This window comes from Glycine soja, chromosome 3 (genome assembly GCF_004193775.1).
Source record: "Glycine soja cultivar W05 chromosome 3, ASM419377v2, whole genome shotgun sequence".
In the NCBI taxonomy this organism is placed as follows: domain Eukaryota; kingdom Viridiplantae; phylum Streptophyta; class Magnoliopsida; order Fabales; family Fabaceae; genus Glycine; species Glycine soja.
This window is the reverse complement of record NC_041004.1, coordinates 1547964-1574885: the sequence shown is the minus strand read 5'-3', so window position 1 is coordinate 1574885 and position 26922 is coordinate 1547964. Positions and strand designations below refer to the sequence as shown.

The window sequence follows — 26922 nt, the reverse complement described above, 5'->3', positions numbered from 1 at the left end:
TGGATAATTTTACTTGTATTTAGGTTTGAAGGGAATATTAACTTCATGCATTCATTAATTGGTTTTCATGTATTTATTTACTATAGATTTAAAACTTTGAATGGTGTTATTAGTAAATAAAGGGTTTAAAATCATGGACTTCTTTACTTATTAATGAATGATGAAAATATTTATTAATTGATCCCGATTATTAACCCAATAAATGTTACATTTTAAATGCACAGTTAATGATAGGACAAATATTTAGACATTTAATAAATTATATTAGTTAGTGAAATTTATACATGGGGAATGATAATGAATCTTAATAGTGTTGTCAATGGATATATAACTTCGGTGCATTCATTAATTGGTTTTAATGATTTCATTTATTATATGATATAAAATTATACCTCTTTCTTCCTATTTTTTTAGTTGTTTAAGGTTAATGCATAGATTAAGACATATTTCTTCTGACAGTAAGATTTAAGGGAAGTAAAATATTGCTATATTTGGGCTAAAATATTTTCATTTAATAACATGGTATTTGGTGTTTGCATCACTAGTAGTGACTAAAATTGTATAAGAGTATATTTGAAAAAAATATAAATTATAAAACAACAGTTGTTTAAATAAAGGGATTAAAACGATTAAAGTTATGGAGCAAAGAGAGTATTTTTTTATACAATCAATTGAAATTATTTTAGCTTAACATTTATAAAAGAAAAAACAATATTATATATAAATTTTATAACATATACACATTTATTTTTTTAGCATAAACACGTTAACAAATTATATCATTGATGTATTTTAAAATAATATCTAATTACAATTTGTTAATACATTTATGCTAAAAAAAACAAATATGTGTATACTAACAAACCTCATAAGCATTAATTAACCATTGAGTCATTTGATAGAAATTGAATTTTAAATGCATATTTATTATTATGTGTTGGGGAATGATAGTGATTTTTAATTGTGTCATTAATAAATGTTTGACATCATACACTCATTAATGGGCTATAATTCATTTATTTATTACTTGATATAAATTAATATTCTATATAATTAATTAAAATTGTTTAATCTAATGTTTATAAAGTAAAAAATAGTATTATATACATTTAATGATTTTTTTTCTGATTTTATTTTTTAATGAATTTTAATTAATTAAAAAAACTATATTTAAAGAAGTGTGTTAATAATATTTGTTATTTGTTAATATCATTAGAGCAAAGAAAAATGCTAGGAGTATATAGTAGATAGATAAAAGAAACTTATAGAAAGAAAGAAATTTCACAATTGACAAAAAATTTACGATTGTCACTATAATTTTTTTACTCGTTAAATTATTACATTACATTGGAGTTTTGCTATGAAGTATTTTCCTTTTATCTCTTTTTTTACCCTTTCTGGATATAGCCAAAAATGTTGTTTCCTTTTCTACATTATTGCCATTATAAAACATACCTCATTCTAAAAAAATTATTCATAAAAATAAAGATAAATACAAGAATTTTATAATATTATTTATTTTATTTAGAACTCAATTAACAGCTATAGGATATTCCGTTTAAGTTCGAACCTGTGATCCCATTTTCGTAAATAGGCAACAAAGTTAAGGGCATTTCCATACCCACAAGCCACCAAACCCAACCTTTACTTTATCTCGAATCAGAAGATCAGAACCGTTGATCTTTCATCAATACAAACCAATGGCCACAATTGCAACTTTGACTGAGGTACACATTTTGAAGGTGGAATGATTGGGTTTGACCACAAAAAATTTAGAAAAATTTTTCATTTTCATTTTCATCAACATAAACTAAAGAGACCAACTGGGAAGCTCTGTCTTTCAGTAAGAGAGAGAGAATCTAGAGAGAGAGAGAGGGTTTTTATTTTATTTTAATAAGATTGTGTTGTGTTTGGTTCTTTATTTGTTGTTTACTTTGAAGTGGGGTGTGTGGGGAGAGAAAGTTGGGTTTCTCTCGCTTGTATCTGGAAAAAGTCTCGATTTTTTCAAGTGGGGTTTGAGGGATTTAGGGTTTGGGTTGTTGGGTCGTGAGTGGAATCAGCAACCATGAATATGATGCGAAGGTTGAAGAGCATTGCTTCTGGGAGGACTTCCATTTCTTCAGATCCTGTAAGAGATGTTTCTTTTTTTAGCTCAAAAAGTTGTTTTTTTTTTTGTTTTGATTATTATTATTTTGTTGGGTTAACTATTTTTGCTGGAAAAATGGAAGAAGGTAAGTTGGGGAAGAAATGAGCTAATTAATTGTTTTAGGTTTCTGGGATTTGTTTGGAACTATTGAGGATGCTGCTTGTCAGTTTTTTTCCTCTATTTTTTTTAAAAAAATATTTTCTGGGGTTTTGACTATTGTTATTTTATTTTTATTTTTATAATTTGGTTCTTATGTGATTTTATTATCTTACATGTATCATTTATTGAGTACTGGTGATTGTGGATTTTTTTTTTTTGGAAGATTTAGGTGATGTGATTAACGAGTTTTATGATCTTATCATTTATATAGTCTACATGTGAGATATATTCTCATTTGCTGTTTTTCTATGTAACATCTGAGATAATTGTGTGTGCCTATTTAAATGGAAGCTTTGCTTACATTTTAAAATGCATTGCTTAGATTAAGTGACAAATTGAACTTAAAGTTTGGTTGCATTGCTTGATGGTGTTCCACCTTGAAGGAGTGAATTGGGAATTTGGGATGTGTACCTAGTTGTTTGTTTACTTAATTGGTTTTTGTAATTAAGTTTTGTATTTAATTATTATGAAACCTAAATGTAATTAACCTAACTAAGTGATTGGACACAAGTGGTTAATGTGCTGAAATTAAGGTTGAATCATTCGGGTATTACATGAGATTGATTCTAGGCAGAAATAATTCTTGACCAGGCTTTACTTACCTTCCAGGTGAACTCCGAATTAGTCATGACCCCTTTCCCCTGATGAACTAGAGGGTTAAGACAAAAGAAATGTAGTTAACCTGACTTTTAAGTAATGAAATTTATGTGGAATATGGTTTATTTTTTTTTTCTCTTTCTCCACTAACACTCTTGGAATAATACATGTCTGGAATATTTTAAGTGAACTTCAGGCTGTTTCTTTTCAGGGAGGGGATAATAACTCAAAAAGAGCCAAGTTTGAACCAGAAACTGAAGTGAAGGCTGATGAGAAAACAAATACCACTGAGACAATCTGCACAGATCAGGAACAGCTTATAGACACCTCAAAAGAAACTTCCAATGTAGGCACATCTGATGTATCTACAGTAGCTAGAACCGAGAAGTCGGGTTTTGAAGAGCTTCCTAAAGAATTAAATGAAATGAAAATTAGAGATGAGAAAAGCAAAAACAACAGTGAAAAGGTATTTAACGCCAATCGTCTTTCCTTACTTTCCTAGGTTCAGTGCCTATTTTGGTCATTGCTGTGCTACTCTACAAATGTGTAATCATTTCTAGATTTCTTATTCACTCATTACAAGTACATACATATGTGGCTCCCTCTCATTACATTATAAGCACATACATATGCAGTTTCCTCTTATTAAATCCAATCAATTATTGATTTTACTAAAATTGCTGCATGCAGGATATAGAAGCAACTGTAGTGAGTGGTAATGGAACAGAAACAGGTCAAATAATTACAACTGCCATTGGCGGTCGAGATGGACAACCAAAGCAGGTGATTACTTTATTATTGTTGAATCTCCATTGGTTCCTTAACTCAACATTTTGTGCACTTTATTTGCACAAGTGCATGTTAGGTTATAAACCTTAACTGTGGTTTGTTATGTAATATTGAACTTTAATAACTTATATAGTTAAATTTTGTTGGTCTCAGACAATCTCTTACATGGCTGAACGTGTGGTTGGTACTGGTTCTTTTGGTATTGTTTTTCAGGTATTTATATTTGCAGTATTTTTATAAATGTAGTTGTCCTTTGCTTTTGGGCTTGTCAATTACTTTTTTGCTTATTGCAATATTCTTTATTTGTTTCAGGCTAAGTGCCTTGAAACTGGGGAATCTGTTGCCATAAAGAAGGTGTTGCAAGACAGGAGATATAAGAATAGGGAACTCCAGGTTATGCGCACAGTTGACAATTCTAATGTTGTCAAACTAAAGCACTACTTCTTTTCAACTACCGATAAAGATGAGTTGTACCTTAACCTGGTTTTGGAGTATGTACCTGAAACTGTCTACAAAGTTTCAAAACACTATGTTAGGATGCACCAACACATGCCTATCATTTATGTGCAACTGTATACCTACCAGGTAAGTCAATTTTGAGTTGATAACAGTTTATTCTACTCAGTTTTCTGCAGGATTTATTTTGTTAATTGCTTTGTGCATTTTATTTTTGTATTTATATTGATTGGTCATGTTATGCCTATTTTGTAGATATGTCGTGCGTTAAATTATTTACATCAAGTGATTGGTGTTTGTCATCGTGACATCAAACCCCAGAACCTATTGGTAAGATTCTTTTCAGCAGTTCAGCCTGGATGTTTTATGTTACATGCAATCACTGAAGACTTTCCTTTGAATGTTGCAATTGATCAGAACAATCTGTGCATTGCTCAACTTCATTAAAATCTTTTTTTTTTTTTTTGGGAGGGGGGGTGTTAACAATTTTGAGATGTAGACAATGTATTTTTTAGAAGGAAAGCAAGAGGCTGCTAACAGTGTTACATACTTGTATATGTGATGAGATGTGATTCATGTCACATGGGGAAAAGTTTATTTGATCTTTGTCTAAGAAAAATGGACATTAGTAACTTGTAACTGTACACTGCTTAGAACTTTTCTCTATACTATGAAAGTGGATGGATCTGATTTGTGATGCATATGATAGGTAAATACGCAGACACATCAGTTAAAGATATGTGATTTTGGGAGTGCAAAGGTGTTGGTGAGTTCCTTTACCATCTGAATTTGAACTTTTGAAGATATTTTGATTGTATGCTCCTGGGTTTATGATCTTATTGCATTTTCAGGTTCCCGGTGAACCCAACATATCGTACATTTGCTCTCGATATTATAGAGCTCCAGAACTTATATTTGGGGCAACTGAATACACAACTGCTATTGATATGTGGTCTGTTGGTTGTGTTTTAGCTGAGCTTCTCCTAGGACAGGTGAGCATATGCAAAGACATTATGCTGTTTCTTTTTCTTCTCTCCTTCCCTCTCTCTCACTTTATGAGGATTTGGTCCATGACACAATACAATGGTGTTTGATCCATGTAACTTAGGTGGAAATGGCCTTTTTTTTTTGTTGTTGTTGTTATCTGTCTTTCTCATGTTGAGGAGTTTTTATATCAATTGTCAAATTCAAATTTTCCATTAAGTTTGTGTATGCAAGATAATTCTGCATTGCTACTGCATTTATTTTGCTGATATTTTAAATTTAGCATGCTGCTTAGTTTTGGTATATTTATACCAAATTTGTCTCATTTTACTTTAGTCATTAAGCACCACTGCTGTCCAGTCTTGCATATTACTATTACACTCTGGGTTTGAGATGTTGGAGATTGACCTTGGAGACTTGTAGCATGAAGTAACACAAAAGATTTATTGTATAAGTGCTATGACTAATGACTTGCTGTTAGTTGCTCTAGACAACTTCCTTTAAACATTTGAATTGGAATGAATTTGAAATGATTCCTTTCTTTTAAGACATCTTCCTTGTTCCTATTTACTGGGTTGTTTAGATTGATAGTAATCTATGTTGCATTATTTGTGCAGCCATTGTTTCCTGGAGAGAGTGGGATTGATCAGTTAGTAGAGATCATTAAGGTACATTTTCATGTGTTCTTCAGTATACTGTCCCCTTGTTTTACTTTATGATCATACTTTCCAAAGTTGTGTTCGGTCTGCTTATTTCTTCAATCTGAGCTTTCATTATGTACTTCTATAGATTTTGGGAACACCCACCAGAGAAGAAATAAGGTGCATGAATCCAAACTACAATGAATTTAAGTTTCCTCAGATCAAAGCTCACCCATGGCACAAGGTTAGCAGTTCTTTCCTCTGCTGCTACCTGCTAAAGTATTATATGTAATATAATCCATAAATGATAAATACTTCCATTCAGACCTGACTGAAAACTGGCTTCCAGGTTTTTCACAAGAGAATGCCACCTGAAGCCGTGGATCTTGTATCAAGGCTGCTTCAATATTCACCAAATCTACGTTGCACTGCTGTAAGTTGATTTTTGAAAATGTTACCTATTATATCTAGATTACATAATACATATTTGATCAAACTACAATTTTTATATGCACATACTTACCAAAGAAGAAAGATGAACCATTCTTAAATGTGATAGTTATTTATGTTTTAAAATTATTCATTACCTACCGAAGGTAGGTAGTTGGGAGAATTTTCAACACGGTCGATAATCTGTTGTCCACTGGTCCTAATTGTTTCTTTTTTACAGTTGGCTGCATGTGCTCATCCCTTCTTTGACGATCTGCGGGACCCAAATGCATGCTTGCCGAACGGCCGACCACTACCTCCTTTGTTCAACTTCACATCTCAAGGTAAAGATGATTTGAGGTTGCATTTTGGTTAAAAATGATACATTTTCTCGCCATCGGGCATGTTACTCATGCAAGAAAACAATGCAGAACTGGCGAATGCACCTGAAGAGTTGCGGCAACGCCTCATTCCTGAGTATGCAAGGAGTTGAATCAATTCCAAAGTTGAAACATCTCTAGGGCATTGTAAATGGGTTTTGAATTATTGGACACCCTCTCGGTCATCGCCCCTGACCTGCCTGTTCTGTTCTGTTCTTCAGCCTCTTCTCTGCACAAGTCACAACTGTGACTATACAAAGTGAGAAACCTCAACACCTTGGAAAGTTCTATCAAGTAACTTGTAAAGATCTGCAGGTGACTCGAATGGATAAAGTGGTACTACCTGGTGATACAGGGTTGCAAGCCTTTTTTTTTTTGAAGTAGTTTATAAATTTGGTGCCTCAGTTGTGAAAGATAATGAGTTCTAAGTTCTAACAATCTTGTAAGCATGTTTTCATATAGTTCAAGTTCGTTTATTAATTATTACTTTATTCCTTGAAGTGGACCAAGTGGAATCCTCAATTGAATAGGCTTCGCTTCTTCACAACACTTTATTCTATATTTTTCTTTATTTTGGATGGAAAAAATAAGTCTTACATTTCTTTATTGCAAACTGCACCCAGATTTGGCATATAATGCAAAATAACTAAAATTACTGTTATTTAAAATAGCATGAAACTATTTGAATGGTATATGCAATATTGTGCATGGACAACTGGCAATTTAACAACGAAACCAACTTTACCTGATGTACACGAGCCCAAGATAAATGATGCTGATATTTAAGGCTCATTCATTAATCGCACTGGCTCATAACTCGACGATAAAAGCCTCTTAGATGTTGTTCAGTGGTTAATGCCAAGTAATAAGTTTAATTGTTCATATCTATCTTTGCTGTTTATTTTTTGAAGAAATTTTTTAGGTAAGTTAGGTTTGAGGACTCATTAGAGTTAAGAAGATCTTAAAGTTCAGCAAATACTTACATATTATGAATCACTAAGGTCGTCACATTTAAAGGAAAAATAAAATTCACATAATTGCATCAATTCATATTGGTATGTTTTCATTGAATTTAATGAAATGAAAACAATTTTTGTAGTCTAATGAGAAAGATATTTGACACTATTCTTTGTCCAATAATTTTAGTGTCAAGTGATAAGATTTATTATGCCTTTCAATTTAAATATAAGAAAAAAAAATTGTTTCACGTTAACTACAAAGGTTGGTTAACATTTAATTGTATCAATCTTAATCATAGATATTTTATTTATTTTAAAATAAGTGTTGTATTTTAAAAAAATTATCTCAAAATAAGTGTTATGTTAATTTTTTTATGTAATATTAATTTTTTTTTCACTAATACTTTTAATAAGTGTTACTTATTTTTAGCGTAATACTAAGGTTAATTCTGTAAAATTAATATTTTCTTTGATTAATTTATTAATTTTTTTAAGTTTGCATAAAATAACTTGAAATAACACTAATTTTCGAACCAAGTAATATTTCTAAGTTGTCTTTTATTATAATTTGCTATAAGAATAAAGAGTAATTGGATATGAAATAAAATTCGTTAAGATTTACTTATATTAAAAATTAACGCTTAAAAATGATTATTTTTTCCTTATATTTTAAATCAGAATAGTAACTTCTAAATGTGGAACATGTAGTAAGAGACACAAAAATGAATGGAGCCTCAAAATATACACTTGTGTTTCATCCAATGGAATCAGGAGGGTGCTGGACCCACCATCACAGTTTCTTTCCTCACGGCTAACACTATTTGTAGATTTGTTAATATTTTTTTAGTGGTTGTGTTTAATGTGTATCCTTTCAATTCTATGGGCAACACATTTTTTTATTAAATCATAAGCATCCCTAGTGATAAGGAATAACTAGCAAGATTCCTTATTAGCATAGAATCTCCTCTCCTTTAAGGTGTGCCTGGAACTATTTTATCAACTTATCTAAAGGTAGTTTAATTGAATTTTAAATTGACAAGTGTACAATTTAACTAGTTATATTTTTTTTATATTTAAACTATGGATTAAAATTAGTCTTTCTCTCTATCTCTCTGTGTGTGTATATATGCTTGAAAATAAGTTGAAGATATTTTTCCTTGATTTGGAGCTTGAGTGCATATGTTTTGGATATCATTTAAATTGGAAAAGAGATTGCAGAAAATGGGCTTGTTGATTAAATGTTAATGTGTATTTAACTGCTTAGTAGTGCATTTTAACTTTGTTGAAAAGATGTAGCTACTCTTAACATTGTGTTTAAATATTTTTGGAGTTTTTTTTTCGCCTATTGTAGTTTTACTTAGTATGAATAAGATTGTTTTCCAATAACTATAATCTCTATTAAAAGAGCTATGATCTCTACCAAAAGAAAAAAAAGTGTCATTTTACACACACATATTACTTCCTAAAAAATTAAATATGAGAAACCAAAAATTGTAACACTCTCTTATCTATTCTTTTTCTCACTTATCAAACAACCTAAAATTATTTCATTTTTTGCATTTTTTTTTTCTTTTTACTTTCTTTCCCCTCTAAACCAAACACTTGTGCCACTAATTTTTACTTAGGCTTTAATTTTATCGTATCCAAACGAGTAGTAATTCAATTCCAATCATTTGCTCCCGTGCTTGAACTTAATTACAACAACCAGAATTAAGGGCAATAATGTATGCATGGCTTTGCAGTATGTGCTCTGTGTCATTATTACAATAACTATATCTGCTAAGCAATTGAAGAAATCATTGGCCTGTTAAAATATGAATTTTCATAGAAAATCTCAAGTAATAACTGAGTAAAATGCAAGCAGAAAAAAAGAAAGAAGAGAGCACATAAAATGATGATTCACCTGTGTAAGATGATTGACTACTGATTAACTCATCAATCAGACATTTTTTTCATCACAGCTCCCTGGAACAACAAATTGACATAAACAAAATTTATAGAACTCGAAATATTAACAAAAAGAGTAAAAAGACAAAGGAAATATACAAAACAGAAAAAATTAAAGGGAACTCAGATGCAGATTTCATCTACTTAGATGAGATGAGAGTGATTGACCCATCAACCACTTGCAATAATCATCACAGTTCCTTAAAATTGCACCAGCCGGGAATCGAACCCGGGTCTGTACCGTGGCAGGGTACTATTCTACCACTAGACCACTGGTGCTTGTTGACCCATTTCTCTGACTCAATTTATTTTATCTTTTATCTACCCTTCTTGCATTTTTTTATGACATGGGAGTGAGAGACTGAGAGGTGTCATTTTAACATGGGAAAACCGGAAACTACACTTGCCTAGAATGTCTTCTCAAATAACAAAAACATTTTTTTTTCTAGTTTTCAAGCAAATATTTACTTCTTCATGTATTAATTTAGTAAAGTTACACACATGTTTTTTATTTAATAAAAATGGCACATACACTCCTCTTCTTTTATGCTATTTAGGGAAGGTGGGTATTTTTTTTTAAAGAAGAACTAGAGAAAGTATGAGTGTCATTTAATTTGAAAAGATTTCAGTAGAGATTAGTGTAATTTTCTCTTTTAATATATCTATTATCACTTTTATTTTTTTATCCGAAATATTTTCCTTTATAAATAAAATTAATTGTAAAATCTGGGAATGGAGCAACAAGAGTAAACAGAAACACTAATGATTTTTTCTTCTTCACAATATGATAAGTTCTAATTACATGAGACAATAAACGATGACTAAGTAAATAACTAAACTCTGAGTCTGAGGTAAGTAACACCTGATAAATCAGCTAAAACAAACTGAGAAAGAAATGAAGGAAGGACAAGCCATCAAAGTTCAAAGTATGAAAGTCACTGTAGGGCAAGAGAGTCCGATCCACACACATGTTGCCTTAACGATATGTGTGTTGAAAAACAAGATTGGAATGGTTATCCTGCGAATGATAGAAGCATACGGATGCAAAAAGAGGTAAAATTAATGGCCATTTGAGAATCAGATTCACAAAAAATTAACTTAATTTGTTTAACCTTTCTCCAACTAATTCCAAACCATAAAATATGGCAAGAAGCTCTGCTTGCAGATATGTTGCAGTTCCACACGTTTACAATGACAAGTTTAAACCTAAAATACACTGTCAGTATATACAATTTTTTAAGTAATTGTTATAATTAAATTTATTTGATCACGTAATTAAACAACAATAATGGAATATGACTAGCATAATAAATTTATATCGTTGCATCAAATGAAATCCATAATAAAAAAATAATGCTTGGAAAGAGTTGCACGAATTAATTCTTAAAAAATGTTTCATATTTATTGAACACAAATAAAATATTATTATATTAAATTAAAGTATAATTAATAATTTATTACTTATGATGAATTATTATTAATTATAACAATTGTTAAATATAGGTATGAGTGAAAAAATATACCACTTACGTAAACTAAGCAATCTAAAGACACACTAAACTGATTGAGAGACATAGTCCCTCATTTAGTCAAGGGTTTATTTTAGGCTTAAATATGTTCAAGATTCTTGAAATATATTCGAATTTTACAATTGATCCATGAACTTTTTTTACTTTTCGTTGGATCCCTGAAATTTCAAAAGTTTTGTAGGAGATTCTTACCGTTAATTTTCGTTCAAAACATAATGAGGTGTCCGTTAATTGGACAGCTCAGCGATGCACGTGCGGAACCACGTCAAAGGGTGATACACGTCATTTGATGACATCATCCAAACGCTATTTAAAAAAACATTTTAAAAAGGAAATTTTGTAAACATTGTCATTTTGGATTGTTTGATTTTTTTAAGGTTGTTGATCTGAGACAAGGACGAGGAGAATAATAGAAGCTAGGTTGTTGATGAGAACAGATCCGAGTTGGTGGTGGCTCGTGGTGGTTTGAGAGGGTCGAATAGAGTTCATGGTGTTCGTGTTCATCATGGATGGCATTAGTTGAAGCTTCGTCGATTGGGTCTGATGGTGTTCATCACCTGCTTCCATTGATCTTAAAGTCTGCACCAATCCCTTAAACAAATGCAATAAACACATATTAACTGTGACAGATACCTAACACATAATTATTGAGAGTGACAGGGACATAACAAAAAAGTATAAAGAGTTACAGAGACTTTACATAAAACATACCTTTTGCTAATCACTAATGAAAATCCATTTGTTGACATCAATTTCTCCAATGTCTTGCACTAGCAACTCCAAAAACCACTTCCACGAATCTTTTATTTCATTCTCAACCACAACAAATGTTAGTGGAAGATATTGATCATTGGGATCTCTCCTAACTGCAATCAATATTTGAACCCATACTTACCCTTTAAATGACACCCATCAAGACCTCTTATTGGTCCACAACATGGCTATCCAAGGAAAAATGTTTGGTCTCATTATCAACCCTCTTCCACCACAACAAAACACATCCTCACAGTCTTTCACTTCCGCATCTTCCTTCAAAATCCCCATAAACTCAAAATACGATCATTTGTCAACATCTATGTCAGCCAACAACATGACATCTCCACCAACATAATCCCAAATAGGATGGACCACACGTTCCCGTGATGCACCTCAATAGAAAATACCATCTCTAACAAACAGTCCAAAAAATAAATTTAAAAATTAAAAAATGATTTTTTAATCCACTTAACAGTTCCACCATGTGCAACCCCACATGGTGAAAGGCAAAGGAAAACCCCTAAAGCTACATCAAAAAGCATTAAAGAATAACAAATGCTTACATAAATGGAGCACCCTTTTCTAGGACCACACCGTTGTCTTCAATCGCACTTTCACCAAACCGCGTTGTCTTTAAACTCCCTTCAACCAAGAATCCTACAAAATGTGTCAACTATATCGTGAATATCCAAAGCAGAAAGCTCTTGCCGTCTACTCCCATTCATCAGGAAGCCCACCCTTCCACGACAACAATTGATTCCCCCACACTTGCAATCGAACGAAAACCCTAGACGTGTTTTAGGTCTCTCTCAGAAGCGGAATTACATCAACAAAGAAATGAGGAGGCGCAGTGTTGCGATCTCTCTCAACAATTTTCAAAATGACACCCATTGTTTGCGTTTTAGGTCACTTTAACTTTATTTTTTAAAAATAAAATAGTTTATTAAATTAAGTTAAATATAAAAATAAAAAAATCCATGTGGCACGCTATGTCAAAGATACCTCTGACATGGCTCCGCACATGTATTGCTAGCGTGTCCAACTAACAGACACATCATCACGTATTGGACAGATACTAACGACAGGGATCTCACACAAAACTTTTGAAGTTTTAGGAACCCAACGAGAAGTAAAAATTTTTAGGGATTAGTTGCAAAATTCAGGTATATTTAAGAGATTTCGAATATATCTAAGCCTTTATTTTATGTATACAACAAATAATGAGGATTTAAATTCTGCACCTCCTTTATTGAATCATGCACCTCCTTAATTTTTAAAAACCCCAAACTACCATTTTCATATTATACCTTTTCTCTTCCTTAGCATTGAACTCCACGAGGGAGTCCCACTTGAGCTCATTCTTTTTATGTTTACTCTGCCATTAGGTCTTCATTTGTGTCCGTCTCACAAACTTTCGTTTCTTTCTCTTCGTATCCATTTTTCTGCCATTGATTTCTTTTGGCTGCACAAAAAAACTTTTGTTCCATACACTTGTGTTTTATCCTTTGTTTTTATTAACCTTTGTTTTATGAAATAGGTGTTCCACAAGAGTAAAAAATAACTTACAGAATGCATGTTTCATAACAGTAAAAAATAATGGTTGAAAATAAAAAAAAAACATATTTTGTTTATTTTGGAACTCAATCTATGTTCCAAAATGACCATTCCATAAGACTACTATATAGCTTCAGGAATAATATCTTCTGAATAATGGTTGAAAATAAAAATAAAAACATTCTAAAATTTTTGTTCCAGAAGACAAAACACCATGTTTTGGATCACATTCTTATCTTCAATGGGACGCGCAAAGGAAGTAGGAGGGGGGAGAATGCTTAGCAGCATCGTGACTCGTGAGGAGGAGGTCGCAAGACTGTCGTGAAGAAGGTGAAGTCATGGAAGAAAAAGTTGTCATCGTGGGTGAATGAGATGTCGTCTCAGAAATAGTTCACACAAAAAGGAAGGTGTTAGGGTTGGAGAAGAATAGTTTAATATTTTCTAAAAGGAAATGAGGGTGTAAGATAAACTTATGAGAGTTAAGGATTCAAATCCTCAAATAAATAATAGTAATATGATATGAAAGCCCATATCTAAGGTACTGGACATGCCTCAAAATAATAACAATAATAAAAGATTTGGTAATAACTGAAATTATGAAATTGAGTTAGATCTATCTATGACTTCTAAGGCCTAAACTTGAAGTAGCTAGAAATCCATGTTAGAAACTAAAGACAAATTAGTTTTTCTTTTAATCTTGTAAGAATTGAAAATAATTCATATATTTTATTCTATAAACTAAATTTGACCTCTTTGGTTGAGTCTAAGTTGGTTTGAATATGAGAGATTATCCACATTTGGTTTGCTTTGAGAAGTGATTGATATTAAAAGTGTACCGCGATAAAAGGAAATTCATTCCCACCACCTCATTAGCTTTTGAGAAAATGTAAAGGAGAAGCCAAACATCTCGTCTCGTTGAACCCTTGTTTAACAAGTCAAACAAATATCCGTACTTATGAACGTGTCTAAAACATAAACCCGGTCAAATGGTCATAGTTTTAATCGGTCTCGGTCTCACCGTTCACGCGCTTTCTTAATGGCTCTACAAACAACTCTTCCAACAAGTGTTCGTTAAGGATTCTCTTTTTTTCTTTTCTTTCTTACAAAATGTTTATGTATTCTTGTTCATACGTCATACTCTTTCTTTCTTGAAACTCTAAAGTGCAAGTTAGGGAAATATAATTGGCATGCATTTTATGCATAATGATATATGTAATTGGGAGAATTTAAACTTGTGATATATTTCTTTTTCTTCATCTTTTATCACCAAACATATCTTATATTTTAAGGGAAAAGAAAAACTTTAAAAAAATGAAAATTTTATATATAATTGAAATTAAAATTGATCTTTTAGGCTCCTTGACCGTTATACAAAAATAAATAAATAAATAATGTAAATTAATTAACTAATCTCTAAATAATGTTGGGGTAGTTCCACCAAAACGGAACACCAACAGCAACTTCATTGGACCTCTTGCCACCGACATTGATTCGATCACCGCAACCCTTTCTCGCCACCACCAGTTCCACGGCGGGCTTCATATTCAAACACTCCTCCTCCGTCGTCTTCGACGATGCGGCCACCCTCACGGAGAAATGAATGACCCCATTCCTCTTCCCTTCCCAGTCCCTCAGCCCGTAACTCAGCACCTGCAACCGATTCTCCGGCAGGGCTGCGCCACCGAGGAAATCGGAGGCGGCGATTCGGGCAACCCCGAGTGGCCGGGAGCCCTTGAACCTGTTACATTGCACTTCGAAGGTTATGGACCTTGCATGCATGGGCATGTCCAACAAGAACTTCTGGTTCCACGAGAGAAGTTTTTTGGTGCCGTCGTCGACTTTGACCCTTCTGGTGGTGCAGCAGTTTAAGGACTCCGCCCGAACAACCACGTACGCGTCGTCCTTTACGCCGTGGAGGTTTTCGCAGGAGATAACTGTGATCTCCAGCGTACGTGTGCTTATTCCCATGTTTATGTTTTAAAGGTTCGAATAATTCTCTTCCAAGGAAAAAACCGTATAAACAAAAGAAATAAAGAAAATGAAGTAATGTGTGTTGCTTGTGGGAAACTATTTGGTTTGTGTTTTGTTGTTGGGTTTGTGTGAAGCAGAAGAAGTGGTTAATATGGTTATATATAAGGTTTTGTTTGGGTTTTGGAAATGAGTGTGAAGGAGGGAAAGAAAGAAGGAAGGAAATTGGTTTGTTGTTTCAGTGTTCTTAAGGTTTGTAAAATTTATGTTGACTTTTTGACTTTCCACTTTGAATTGAACTTCAACTTCTTTTGTACGCGAATGCGCTGTTTGGTTTATATTTATTTTTTTGAACGACTTTTATGGAAACGCGGACGGGTATTAAATGGTCTACGTACGCGCGAAGGATGCGTGTTGCATTGTTGTAGGAAATAGTAATGGAAGTTGCATTTTTTTTTTTTTGTTGGATTCAATTTTCGTTTTTTCAGTTTCTATGTTTAATCATGGAAAAAACTTGAGTGATAAAATTGATGAAATTATGAAAGTTAAATTTAGAATTTTATCCAAATTATCCAATTTCTATAACCAGACCAAATGTAGCTGGTCTACCAAAAGAAAGCATTTATAATAGAACCTAGCTAATTTGTTCCTACTAAGTAAGCATAAATAGTTGAAGATATATTAAAAAGGAAAATGCAGGACCTAGGCTTTGCTCATGTTAATTTTTTGAATGATGCTAAGTAATTTCTAATTTTTCTGACAGAAAACTAAAAGGAAAAAAAAGTGCGCGTAATTATTTAAACATGATGAACGATGTGTAGTTACAAAAGGAAGCTGCAAATCGCAGAAGAACATATACACTAGCAACCAATCAGTTAGGTCATTAGCCCTCAATTTACGTTATGGAAAATTTCACTGACCCTCACCGTCTCATTTACTCAACACAAATTAATGCTGTGTGGATGAAAAACAAATGATGTGCAAGTTACCAAACCATTAGAAATTAAATTCCCCCTAAATAATTAACTTAGTTTTATAGTCAAGTCCACTGTAAAAATACAAAAAAAAAACCCAAACTAAAAGCATGAAATTTCCTGAAGGTAACAATGTTTTATATTTTAATTAACATGTTATTATGGTGCATGAAGCAATCTTCAATACATTGACTTAAGAGAGTACATAGGATTATGATGCCGCCAATGCAAAAAAGAGGAGAATACCAATTTGGAATTAGTTGAAACCCATGATCGAAATTTAATAGAAAATTCTATACAACCAAATGGTCCAAATTCACTGAATGCCATCACAAACATTGCCAAGCCAACTTTAGCTTTCTCGCCTTTATTACAAGCCCTAGATTTTAGAACCGCTAGTCACCAGTAGAACCAATAATAGAGATGCTGCCATGCATACCTCTAGATTTTAGAGTCATATCCACCCCAAGTCGTCCTTTGCCATGCCTAATTGTGAATGTAAGTATGTGATGTCGAATCATGTTAAACAAAAGTTTTGTTGTTGATGTAAGCACGAAGGGTCAAACTATGTTAAATAAATTTGTGTTGTGGACATAGACATGAAGATCAAATTGCATTAAGTAAATTTTTTTATATTTTATTATTTTCTTAAGTTGTTGCATTTTTTTTATTGTGTAGTGTTTTCTCATTATTATGTGTGAAGATATGTGTATTTTACCTAATAGGGTAATCTAAAGATGCTAAAATGGGTTAGTCGAGCTTGTTAGGTACAACCCACGCCTTGACTTGCTTACTTGGTGGACTAATCGAATTCGAGTCACCTCTTGCTCATTCTTGAAAATGTTAGCCATTTTATATAAGAATAAGAATAATTAATTTTAACCGTTAGATTAAGATGAAAAATCAAGATTAAAATATTTTAAAAATTAAAACTTTATTTCACCATAAAATCTCTAAAAGACTTATCAAATAGAAAATCAAATATCTTAAAAATTTAATTTAGTTCTTTTATAAAAAAAATTATGTCAAGATCATTACCACAATCACCACCACTACCATGATAATCATCATGATCATTGTCGTTGTCACCAATATGACTGTCGTTATTGTCGCCAACACACACACACACACACAAATCTACTTTTGGATTGAAAGTTTCTTTTATTTAGATTATATAGATAAAATTTCATATTAATTTTAATTTATTTGTTTCTTCATCAATCATCATACAAATTAAAATTGATATAATATATTTTTTCTTAAATATACTAAAATATGAGTTATTTAATTATCTTCTTATCAAGTGGCCACCACAGGCAAGTCACGACCACGAAAATTGAATTATTAAGGGGTTGTAACTACTGAATATATCTAACTTGCTTTACCCTTCGTTTTAGAATTATGTCGACACTTTTAACTCATACTATCGGAAGCACGTTGAACTATCACAAGAAAACGATCCACAACTCCAAATATGAAGAAAAAAAGTATGTTAAAAGATCAATGAGAAAAATATTTGAACGTTAGTTATTGAGCATTCACCATGGCTAAAGAGTCTAATAAACATCGTATGTACACACAACAACAACAACAAAATTACACCAAAATAAATATTACAAAGCAGACAAAAACATAGTAGAGAAGGTTTTTAATTTGACTAGCAAGCCTTATCTAAAAAGGAAAATGTAACAACATAAACTTTGAATGAAAGTATTATGCTAGAAAGTTTCACTTTTAATTATGAATAAGAAAAAAATCATTTAGAAAAGCTAGAGTATAATATTAAGCTGCTTTAATTCATTACACCACGATTCTAAGGCTAAATTAAAGGGATAAATAAAAATAGAAAAATGTTTGATAGACACCCATTGTGATATTTAATACCTAGAATGAGAGAAAAAAAATAAAAAAATATAGGTACCACATAATTTATAATGTGATAAAAAGAATGAAATAAAGAAAAATAAGACATGTTATTAATGGGTTTAAAATGAAGAGTAACTTATGTATTATTACTCAAAAATCAGTATACAAGCATCATATATATTTATTAAGAAAATAGAATTTTAGCCAAAAATATTTTAAAATATACTTTAATTATATTTTTATTTAATCTAATAATTTATTTTTAAAAATGAATGACAAAACTAAATTTATTTAAATATTTTACCCAAATACTTTACAGTTAACATATACAGATATATTTGTTTAAATTATCCACGAGTATGCATTTAATTATCTATCTTCTACTAGGTTTATGCGAGTATGAATATTTTTACCACCCCCAGCTGGAATAGAAGAGAAGTATAAATATATTTAATTAGGAGTGAAATTTTGAAGAAAAAAAATTAAAATTATTAAAAATGAAAAATTTGTCTTCCTACTTCTATTTATTTGGAAAGGGAGTCGAATTCTGTTGAATATTACATTCTTTTTATTTCACTATTTTTTATTCATTTCTTGTTAAATACATAATTTTTTATTGTGCTATCATTTGGTCACTTTATAAAAAAGTTTACTTATCCAAAAAACTTAATCTTATATACTATATACAGACTATCCAAACTTCACGTTTATATTCACACTTTCTGTTACTAAAATACAAGGAGGTTGACGTACAACGGTACAAGACAATATTTCCTGGAAATAACATGAACCTTGTTTTGCCACAATATATAAGTGAATTGAATTTGACTTTGGAGTTTCTAGTTTCCACACTCCCAATGACCAATACACAACAAATAAATAAAATTTACAAAAATAACATTTATCTACAAATAACTTTAGGATAATATATATACCACCAAACAACCAATATAAAATTGTTTCAGTTGAACTAAAAATTTTAAATTTGAGTTCTGTACACACACAAATATTCCATACTTGAAAAAATAATTTTACTGTCTTACTCAATTCGAATTCGAACATGATTAACTCTAATTGAGGATACCAGTGGATAATAGTTCCATATCAAAACGGTACACCAACAACAACTTCGTTGCACTTGTTGCCACCAACGTTGATTCCCACGAACCCATCACCGGAACCCTTACTCACCACCGTCCCCTTCACCGGCGCTGCCGCCACCCTCATCGTGAAATGAATCACCCCGTTTTCTTTCCCTTCCCAGTCCCTCAGCCGGTAACTCAACACGTGCATGCAGTTTTCCGACACAGCGCCGCCGAGAAAATCCGACACGGCGATTCTGGCCACCCCAGCAGGTCGAAAGCCCTTGAACCTGTTGCATTGCACCTCGAACGTGATGGACCTTGCATGCATGGGCATGTTCAGCATCAACTTCTCGTTCCACGAAAACAAACTCGTTTTGTTGCTCCCACAATCCTTCGCTATATTCGAGGTGCAACAATTTAACGACTCAGCCCTAACGACAACGTATGGATCCTCCGTGACACGAAGGTTTTCGCATGATATAACTGTGATTTCTAGTACTATACCCGAGCTTGCCCCCATATATAGTAGAATAAAAAAAAAACCCTCAAAAAGTGTAATAGCTAGTGAAAGTGTGTAATTGTAACTGATCTTGTAAGTGTGTTTAAAGTGGTTTGGTTTGTTGTAAGGAGAGAAGAGGGGTGAAGGGGGTTTATAAGAGTGAGAAAATGATGACTTTGTTTCGAATTTTTGAGTGTTTTTCGTAACGTGTGTGTGGACTTTTTGACTTTGACTTACTATGATAATGGATGACACCAGAGAATACTTACTACTACGTGTTTGGTTGGTATCTTTGGGAGGAAACTGCTATATAATTATTGGAATAATTGGATGGTGTTTTGCGTGGAGAGTACGTGCATTAACCTTTGGGAACAAGTTTCCTAGTCCCTTTATCTTTCCCCACGAAGTTAACAATGATTAATGTTAGTACTATTTGTTGAGTAATGATTTTCCGACACCCTAACCCTCAAACATGTTCTATTTTTTATTTTTTATTTTTTTATATTTTGTATTTATCATTTTATCACATAATTATATCATGTGTACATTATTTTTTTTTATTTCTTTAATGACAAAATATATTAACAAAATACATTAATTTTCAGAACATCAATTAGTGATAGTGAATAATTTGATTATTTAAGAGAAAATCTGAGATGTAAAATAGATAATTCCACTGTCAATCTCTTTTTTTTTAGATCACGGTCAATCTTTTCGTTTTAAGAGATGATATATATATATATATATATATATATATATATATATATATATATATATATATATATATATATATATATATATTTAATTTAATGTTTTTTTTTCATTTTCATTCTTATAAATATATTTTGTTTTAGTTTTTAAAAAATATGTTTTTAATTTTATTTTTTTATCTTTAAAATAGTTTAGGTAATATTTTTTCACTGCTTAAAGTAACTGTTTAATGATATATAAAACACTTTAAGAATAAAAAATAAAACAAGCATATTATATAATAATTAAAATGAAAATAAAATAAAATTACGGGAACAAAAATAAAAAATACATATTTAAACATTTTTTTACTATGATAACAATTACTTTAAAAATCATATCAAATATGTTTTCTCATAATAAAAATAAATATTTCTTAAGTAATTATTAATGACGCATGAACAATTAATTATTAATAATAAAAAATTATAGAGTGAAATTAAGAAAAAAATCTATTACTAAAAGTTTTAAGTTCAGTATATGGAAAACCCATTCTATTTCCTGAATGTTAAAAAAATTTCGTCATGTATTTTTTAAAATAAAACATTATAATTATATCTCATCTCATGTGACGGTAAAAAAAAATTATAAGCAAATGTGATTTTTTATCATTTTATAAATAAAAAGTAGTCCAACTTATCACCAAAGATTTGGCCAATAAACAAAACGTATGTGTTACATCCCTAAAAGCTCAACCAATCAAACACCCCCACAATTTAAAATAAAGCTAATATTTCGCTTGTTGTACTTGTAGACTACAAAAAAGAAATAGTGATAAAAGAGATAAGAATATAATTATGATAGATGATATAAGTTATAAGAAAAAAGAAATAAAAAAATACTGTATTAATTAAGTATTTAAAGAATCAAGATATTTAAAGAGAAAAAAAATAAACTGATAATATAAAAGTTTTATACACTCATTCAATTATAATCTATTATATATGATAAATTTATTAAATTTTAAAATAATTATCTTAAAGTAATTTAAATAATAATTTATAATTAAATAATAATATAAAACATATTATAATATCAGTGGATCGAGATGCATTCAACTAATACTTAAATACCAATTTTTAATATGAACACATAATAATCTCTTTTTTTAGCCTAACATGAGTACATGACACTCTTTTTATTTTCATATTCGTGCGTTGGAAAAACAGAGACATTGTGTACAAAAATCACGACATGACAACCTTTGCGTCCAAAGACCGTGACAATGTGATATTTGACGCAGTTTATTCTGCAATCATAATTTCAATATTCAAAGTTGCAGTTTTTTTCTTTTTTTATTAATCTTATACTGTAATTATTTTTTTTTATAAAAAAATTGCTAACCAATGTCCTTTTTCATGTTTAAGAAATAAGAAGAAAAATATTAATTATAAAAAATTATAGAAAAACGTAAAAAATAATTAAGAATAACAAAATTTTAGTATATTAATTTATTTAACTAATTAATGTATGTTTTTTTAGTTTTATTTAATGTTTTTAAAATTATTTTATTTAATATATTTTTTATATTGAATATTTTCTATGTTCTTATATTAATATTATTGATTATTATTTGTTTTATAATTTTAAAAAATAATACAAAAAAATTTAAATTTAAATAAAAATATTAAAATATTCATACAAGCAAGTTGATATTTAATATTATTTTTAAATAATCATAAAATTAAAGAATACAATTATAATAACTGTGGATACAAGTAAATTGACTATTAATATTATTTCTACTTTCTAATTTTATATTTTTGTTTATTTTATATTAATATATTATATTATTTTTATTTTAACAACTAATTTTATTATTAAATTATTTTCTATTATTAATATTAAAATTAATTAATACTACTGTACGAAAATAATAATTTAGTAATGATAACTGTAAAAAAAATAAAAAATTAATATTATTTATTAAATTATAAGTTAATATTATTTGTTAATATTAATAACAAAATATTTTCATATTTTTGTTAAACAAAATATATTTTAATATTTTCATTTAAATCTAAGTCTTTTTGTATTATGTTTTTAATTCACAAAACAAATAATAATGTTTAAAATTAGTAAAAAGATATAGAATATATTAAATAAAAAAATAAAAAAATATATAAAATATTTAATAAAATTAAAAAATAAAACTATATTAATTCGTTAAATAATTAAAATAAAAAATCATTTACGAAATTTAAAAAAAAAAGAAAAAAAATACTCTCATGACTTTAAAGTCATATTAAAAAAATTAAAATGGTAAAGTACTTTATCAATTCAATGATGAAAAAGAAAGAAAAAGATTCACTTACAACTTTAAAGTTGTATTGAAAAAAAATTAAAGTTATAAAAATTTTACGACTTTAATAAAAAAAAAATCTAACATGACTTATCAATTTCAATTCAAAAGTCATAAGATAATTTATAACTTATCTATTTTTTAGTATTAATTAATTTTATCCTCATTTTTATAATTTCGAAAAAAGAATTACTCCATTTCCGTCGTTTCACCGAATTTGACCTACTTGCCCAACAAGTATACTGTTTTAAACGTATAATAAAGGACGAAAAAAGAGCTAATTAAACAATTTAAGATATTCCTTAACCAAAGGAAACCGGAGAACATATAATATAGGGCCAGCTTGCAAGCTAAAAACTTACATCACGTGTTAGAAAACTTCACTAACACGCACATATGAATATATGCACGCACGTCATAAGCCACTAGGTACTATTTACTATTTACAAATTAAAGAGCTTATTAATTACAAAATAATTGTTAGAAAGTTCCACATCGTCTCAGTTCTTGGGTACAGCTTATATATCTGTTGGACAACTTTACTTAATATTAATTAGTTTTAAGTTGAAATATAATATAATATCAAACATCTTAATTTTTTTCGTAACGACTCGCCTATATTGGCGTTATCTATGGAGGGGATGTTAAGATGAAATCTAACGAGAATTGCATGAGAAGATTAGAGAAGCTTTGTTTCATAGACTCGGTCCAATATTAGCAAAATGACACAAACCTTAATTAACTTAATGAAATAAGGTAACTCGGTTTTTTTTTTTTTTGATGCGGTGTACGAGACTTTTTAGTTCAAGTTTGGAGAAAAAAAAATCTGTTCATATAATAATTAGTCAAGTTTTCATCATATGTCAAACTGAAATGAAAATTTATAGGGTAATCACTCATAATTTGTAAAGAAACTTTTAGGTGGAAATTATACAACTACCTAGAAACCAGCTGCTAGGACCGCATAGCTGGGTCATTAAACATAGATCGCAAGTTTAACTTGTTTCACATTTACAATCGTATGGAATATTAGAAAGAGAGAAGAAAACACGGGAATTAATAAATGAGATAAAAATATCATATACTCTAATATTAAAATTCAATCACTTTACATATGTTTTCTCATCTTATATTAAAATAGACATTTTAATTTATTTAACTTAACACCATTAAATAGTATTTTTTGATTATACTACCCTCCTCTCTTATATCGATATTCAATTTTAGTTTATCTAACTTAGTTATGTCAAATAATATTCTTTAAAAGATTTTATAATACAATTTTAATTAAAATATATACTAATTTTTTAAAATATATACATTAATATTGCTAAATGTAACAAAACGACTAGTCAATTTTTTTTATCATTAATAATATATAAAAGGTTAGAAATGACCTTCAACCAAAAATAATTTATAACCAAAGATATATTATATAAATAAAAAATATTTAGCAATAAAAAAGCAGATATGTTAACAAATAATGGTTTTCTTTTAAAAAAATATTGTTTAGTAGAAATTATTAGAATTTTCATAGGAGATATAAAAATGGGGAAAAGTGTGGTGTACTTTCATCTATCATATGATGAAACTGTATATTTGGAAATTTAAAAAATGGGAAAAGAATAAAATTTTAAATCTCTGAATATAATGTAGCTAGGATAGTGAAGAGGATTTTTCTTCTTCATAAAATTAGTTTTAACTAAAAAATTTAAAATAGTGAACGTGTAATATATCTGCATTTATTAAAACAGAAGAATGTATATTTTAACATAAAAGGAGAGGAGAAATACTTGTATCATAGTGCAAAGAATTTTATGTAATCACATACTTAATTATAAGAAACTGATAGAATTTCAATGGAAAACTTAAAATTGTAATAAAATGCTATATACTCAATACTATATATTCTATATATAATAAGATACAATAACAGGAGATATTTCATTTAAAATATATGCCATACTTTAATAGTTGCATCTATCGAACAACCATTCTTCTTTATGGATACAAGGGGAAGGGGAATTGAATAAGAATTCTACCTCCAAATATATATATATATATATATATATATATATATAAAATACACTTCAAATAACGCTTTGGTAACTCCACCAAACTGGAATGCCAATGGCAACATGAGGTGAAATTTTTGGGTCCACCTGAATCCCCATAACCTCATGTTCAATTCCTTTAGAACTCATCGTTGTGATGTCTTTTTCTTGTTTTGTTAGTGAGTACAAATTATCCCTTGGTGCCACCATTCTCACGGAGAAATGAATAACCCCGTTTGGTCGACCTTCCGAATTCCTCAACCCGTAACACAACATTTGAGGCACACTACCTTCGGAAACAACCTTAGTATTGTTACTAAGAAGATCCGAAAGTGCTATCCTTGCTACCCCAATAGGGCGAACTCCTTTATATTTCTTGCATTGCACCTCAAACGTAACTGATTTTGCATACAAAGGAATGTCTAATAAAAACTTCTCATTCCATGCATGCACTCCACCTTCTTCATTCACCATTTTGGTTCTGCAAGAGTTAAGAGATTCGGCACGAACAACAACATACACGTTCTCCGCCACCGAACTTCGATCCATGCTTATGTTTTCTCCCGACATAACCGTTATCTCTAAGGTGCGTGCTTGTGGTTTTACCTCCATGTCTATGAGGATTTTTGTGTACCTAATTGTATAGATATGCACACAAATATGTATATATATATATATATATATATATAATTTTTTGTGTTTGTACGTGAATGAAAGATTGTTTGAGACGAAAGGGTAGGAAGAGCGTGCGGGGTTTAAGTAGCGGAATTGGATAGGAAAAGAAGAGGTGTAGAAAGAAATTAAGGAAGAAACAACACGTACTTTCTTAGGTTTTTTAAGAGGGAAAAAACTTAACAACGTTGTCTGATATCGAGTACTGTAGATTATAGACAGAACGAGAATAAGAGGTGTTGACCTTGACCATGTACTTTGTATACGCGGTAACTTCGTATGAAATTTAATTTTCATTCTACAGGCAATAATTTCCAAGAAAAGATTTGTATGTTTAATTAGGAAGACTCGTTCAATGTGGAAATTTTAATACTGTACGCAATTATATTGCATGTTCCTTGCTGTGGACTACCTTCTATACAAATTTTCTCAGCAAGTTTGAATAATTTGTGTAAATTCATTGGAAAGTTTCATGCAACGTACTGTAATATTGTTAGTTTATATTTTTTTTAAAGTAAAATCATTTTTACCCATATTTTCTTTTCATCTAAGCTTTCTCATAATTATATATATTTCTTTCGATTTGTAATAATTGTTTTAAAATGGAAGAGCATGGGCAAGAAGAAACAAACCCAGTTTCCTCGCGCATATATTCTCATTTGAATAAAATTTCGTTAAATGGTATGAAATATGTCAATAAATATAATTACTCACTAAATAACTGATTTAATTGAGGTATGGTGATCTAATTGAACTGGGATACAATGATACATGTATAATGCTCTAGGACCTCTGCCACTACAGGTGCATTATTAAAAATGGTAGTAAATTAATAATGACCTTTTGCATGTGTTGCATCACTTATTCACATCATAAAAGATGATTTATAAAAATAAAACTGAAAACTGTTGGTAGTGCATTATCTTTAATTATATATAGTTCCATGTATTTTTTTCAACTTTTCTTTATAAAATTAACTAAATTTTTCATTTTTTTTAATTTAATAATAATTTCATATTCAAAGCAGGTTGTTCACGGGTCGGGTCAAAATAATCTAGATAAAGGATTTAAAAACCAAAATTCATTATCTAACCAAGAACTCAACAGATTTAAATGAATATATAATTTCGGGTTCGATTCAAAAACACTATATCCAATCTAAATTGTTTGGTCCAATTTTAGTTCACATGATCTGTAATATGTAATAGCCTTGGAATCAACGAGTTCCCCAGAAGATGGTTCCTGAGAGAAGAATCCAAGTTGGACAAAGCTTTTTTGCAGCGAGCACAAGCTAATTAAGCATCTCTTAAGAGATTGGTTATAACTGGTCCACACGGCTTTAATTAGAGAGAAGGTAGGTGGTGTATAAAACATGAATAAAAATAATATTAATTTTTTTTTTATTCCAATTCAATGCATACCCCCA

The 26922-nt window shown here is 30.1% G+C and overlaps 4 protein-coding genes and 2 non-coding genes across 6 annotated transcripts; 1 reads left to right on the top strand and 5 right to left on the bottom strand.

The window, feature by feature from the left end:
• Positions 1-1717: 1717 nt before the first annotated feature.
• LOC114405794 (shaggy-related protein kinase theta-like) lies at positions 1718-7140 on the top strand. The gene is made up of 13 exons (XM_028368290.1): positions 1718-2128; positions 3114-3368; positions 3593-3685; positions 3845-3904; positions 4004-4276; positions 4403-4477; positions 4857-4913; positions 4999-5139; positions 5749-5799; positions 5921-6016; positions 6122-6205; positions 6443-6545; positions 6633-7140. Exons 1-13 carry the CDS (start codon positions 2066-2068, stop codon positions 6692-6694), a joined length of 1413 nt encoding a protein of 470 aa, XP_028224091.1. The 5' UTR covers positions 1718-2065; the 3' UTR covers positions 6695-7140.
• A 2466-nt stretch (positions 7141-9606) lies between these two features.
• Positions 9607-9687, bottom strand: LOC114407939. The gene has a single exon (XR_003665746.1). It is a non-coding gene; the product is annotated as a small nucleolar RNA snoR114 (small nucleolar RNA).
• An 8-nt stretch (positions 9688-9695) lies between these two features.
• Positions 9696-9766, bottom strand: TRNAG-GCC. The gene has a single exon. It is a non-coding gene; the product is annotated as a tRNA-Gly (tRNA).
• Positions 9767-14692: 4926 nt separating this feature from the next.
• Positions 14693-15581, bottom strand: LOC114405793. Its single transcript, XM_028368289.1, has one exon. It carries the CDS (start codon positions 15292-15294, stop codon positions 14740-14742), a length of 555 nt encoding a protein of 184 aa, XP_028224090.1. The 5' UTR covers positions 15295-15581; the 3' UTR covers positions 14693-14739.
• A 3297-nt stretch (positions 15582-18878) lies between these two features.
• Positions 18879-19865, bottom strand: LOC114405792 (BON1-associated protein 2-like). The gene has a single exon (XM_028368288.1). The coding sequence runs from the start codon at positions 19737-19739 to the stop codon at positions 19239-19241; it is 501 nt and encodes a 166-aa protein (XP_028224089.1). The 5' UTR covers positions 19740-19865; the 3' UTR covers positions 18879-19238.
• Positions 19866-24687: 4822 nt separating this feature from the next.
• LOC114405364 lies at positions 24688-25551 on the bottom strand. Its single transcript, XM_028367940.1, has one exon. The coding sequence runs from the start codon at positions 25434-25436 to the stop codon at positions 24861-24863; it is 576 nt and encodes a 191-aa protein (XP_028223741.1). The 5' UTR covers positions 25437-25551; the 3' UTR covers positions 24688-24860.
• Positions 25552-26922: the final 1371 nt, after the last annotated feature.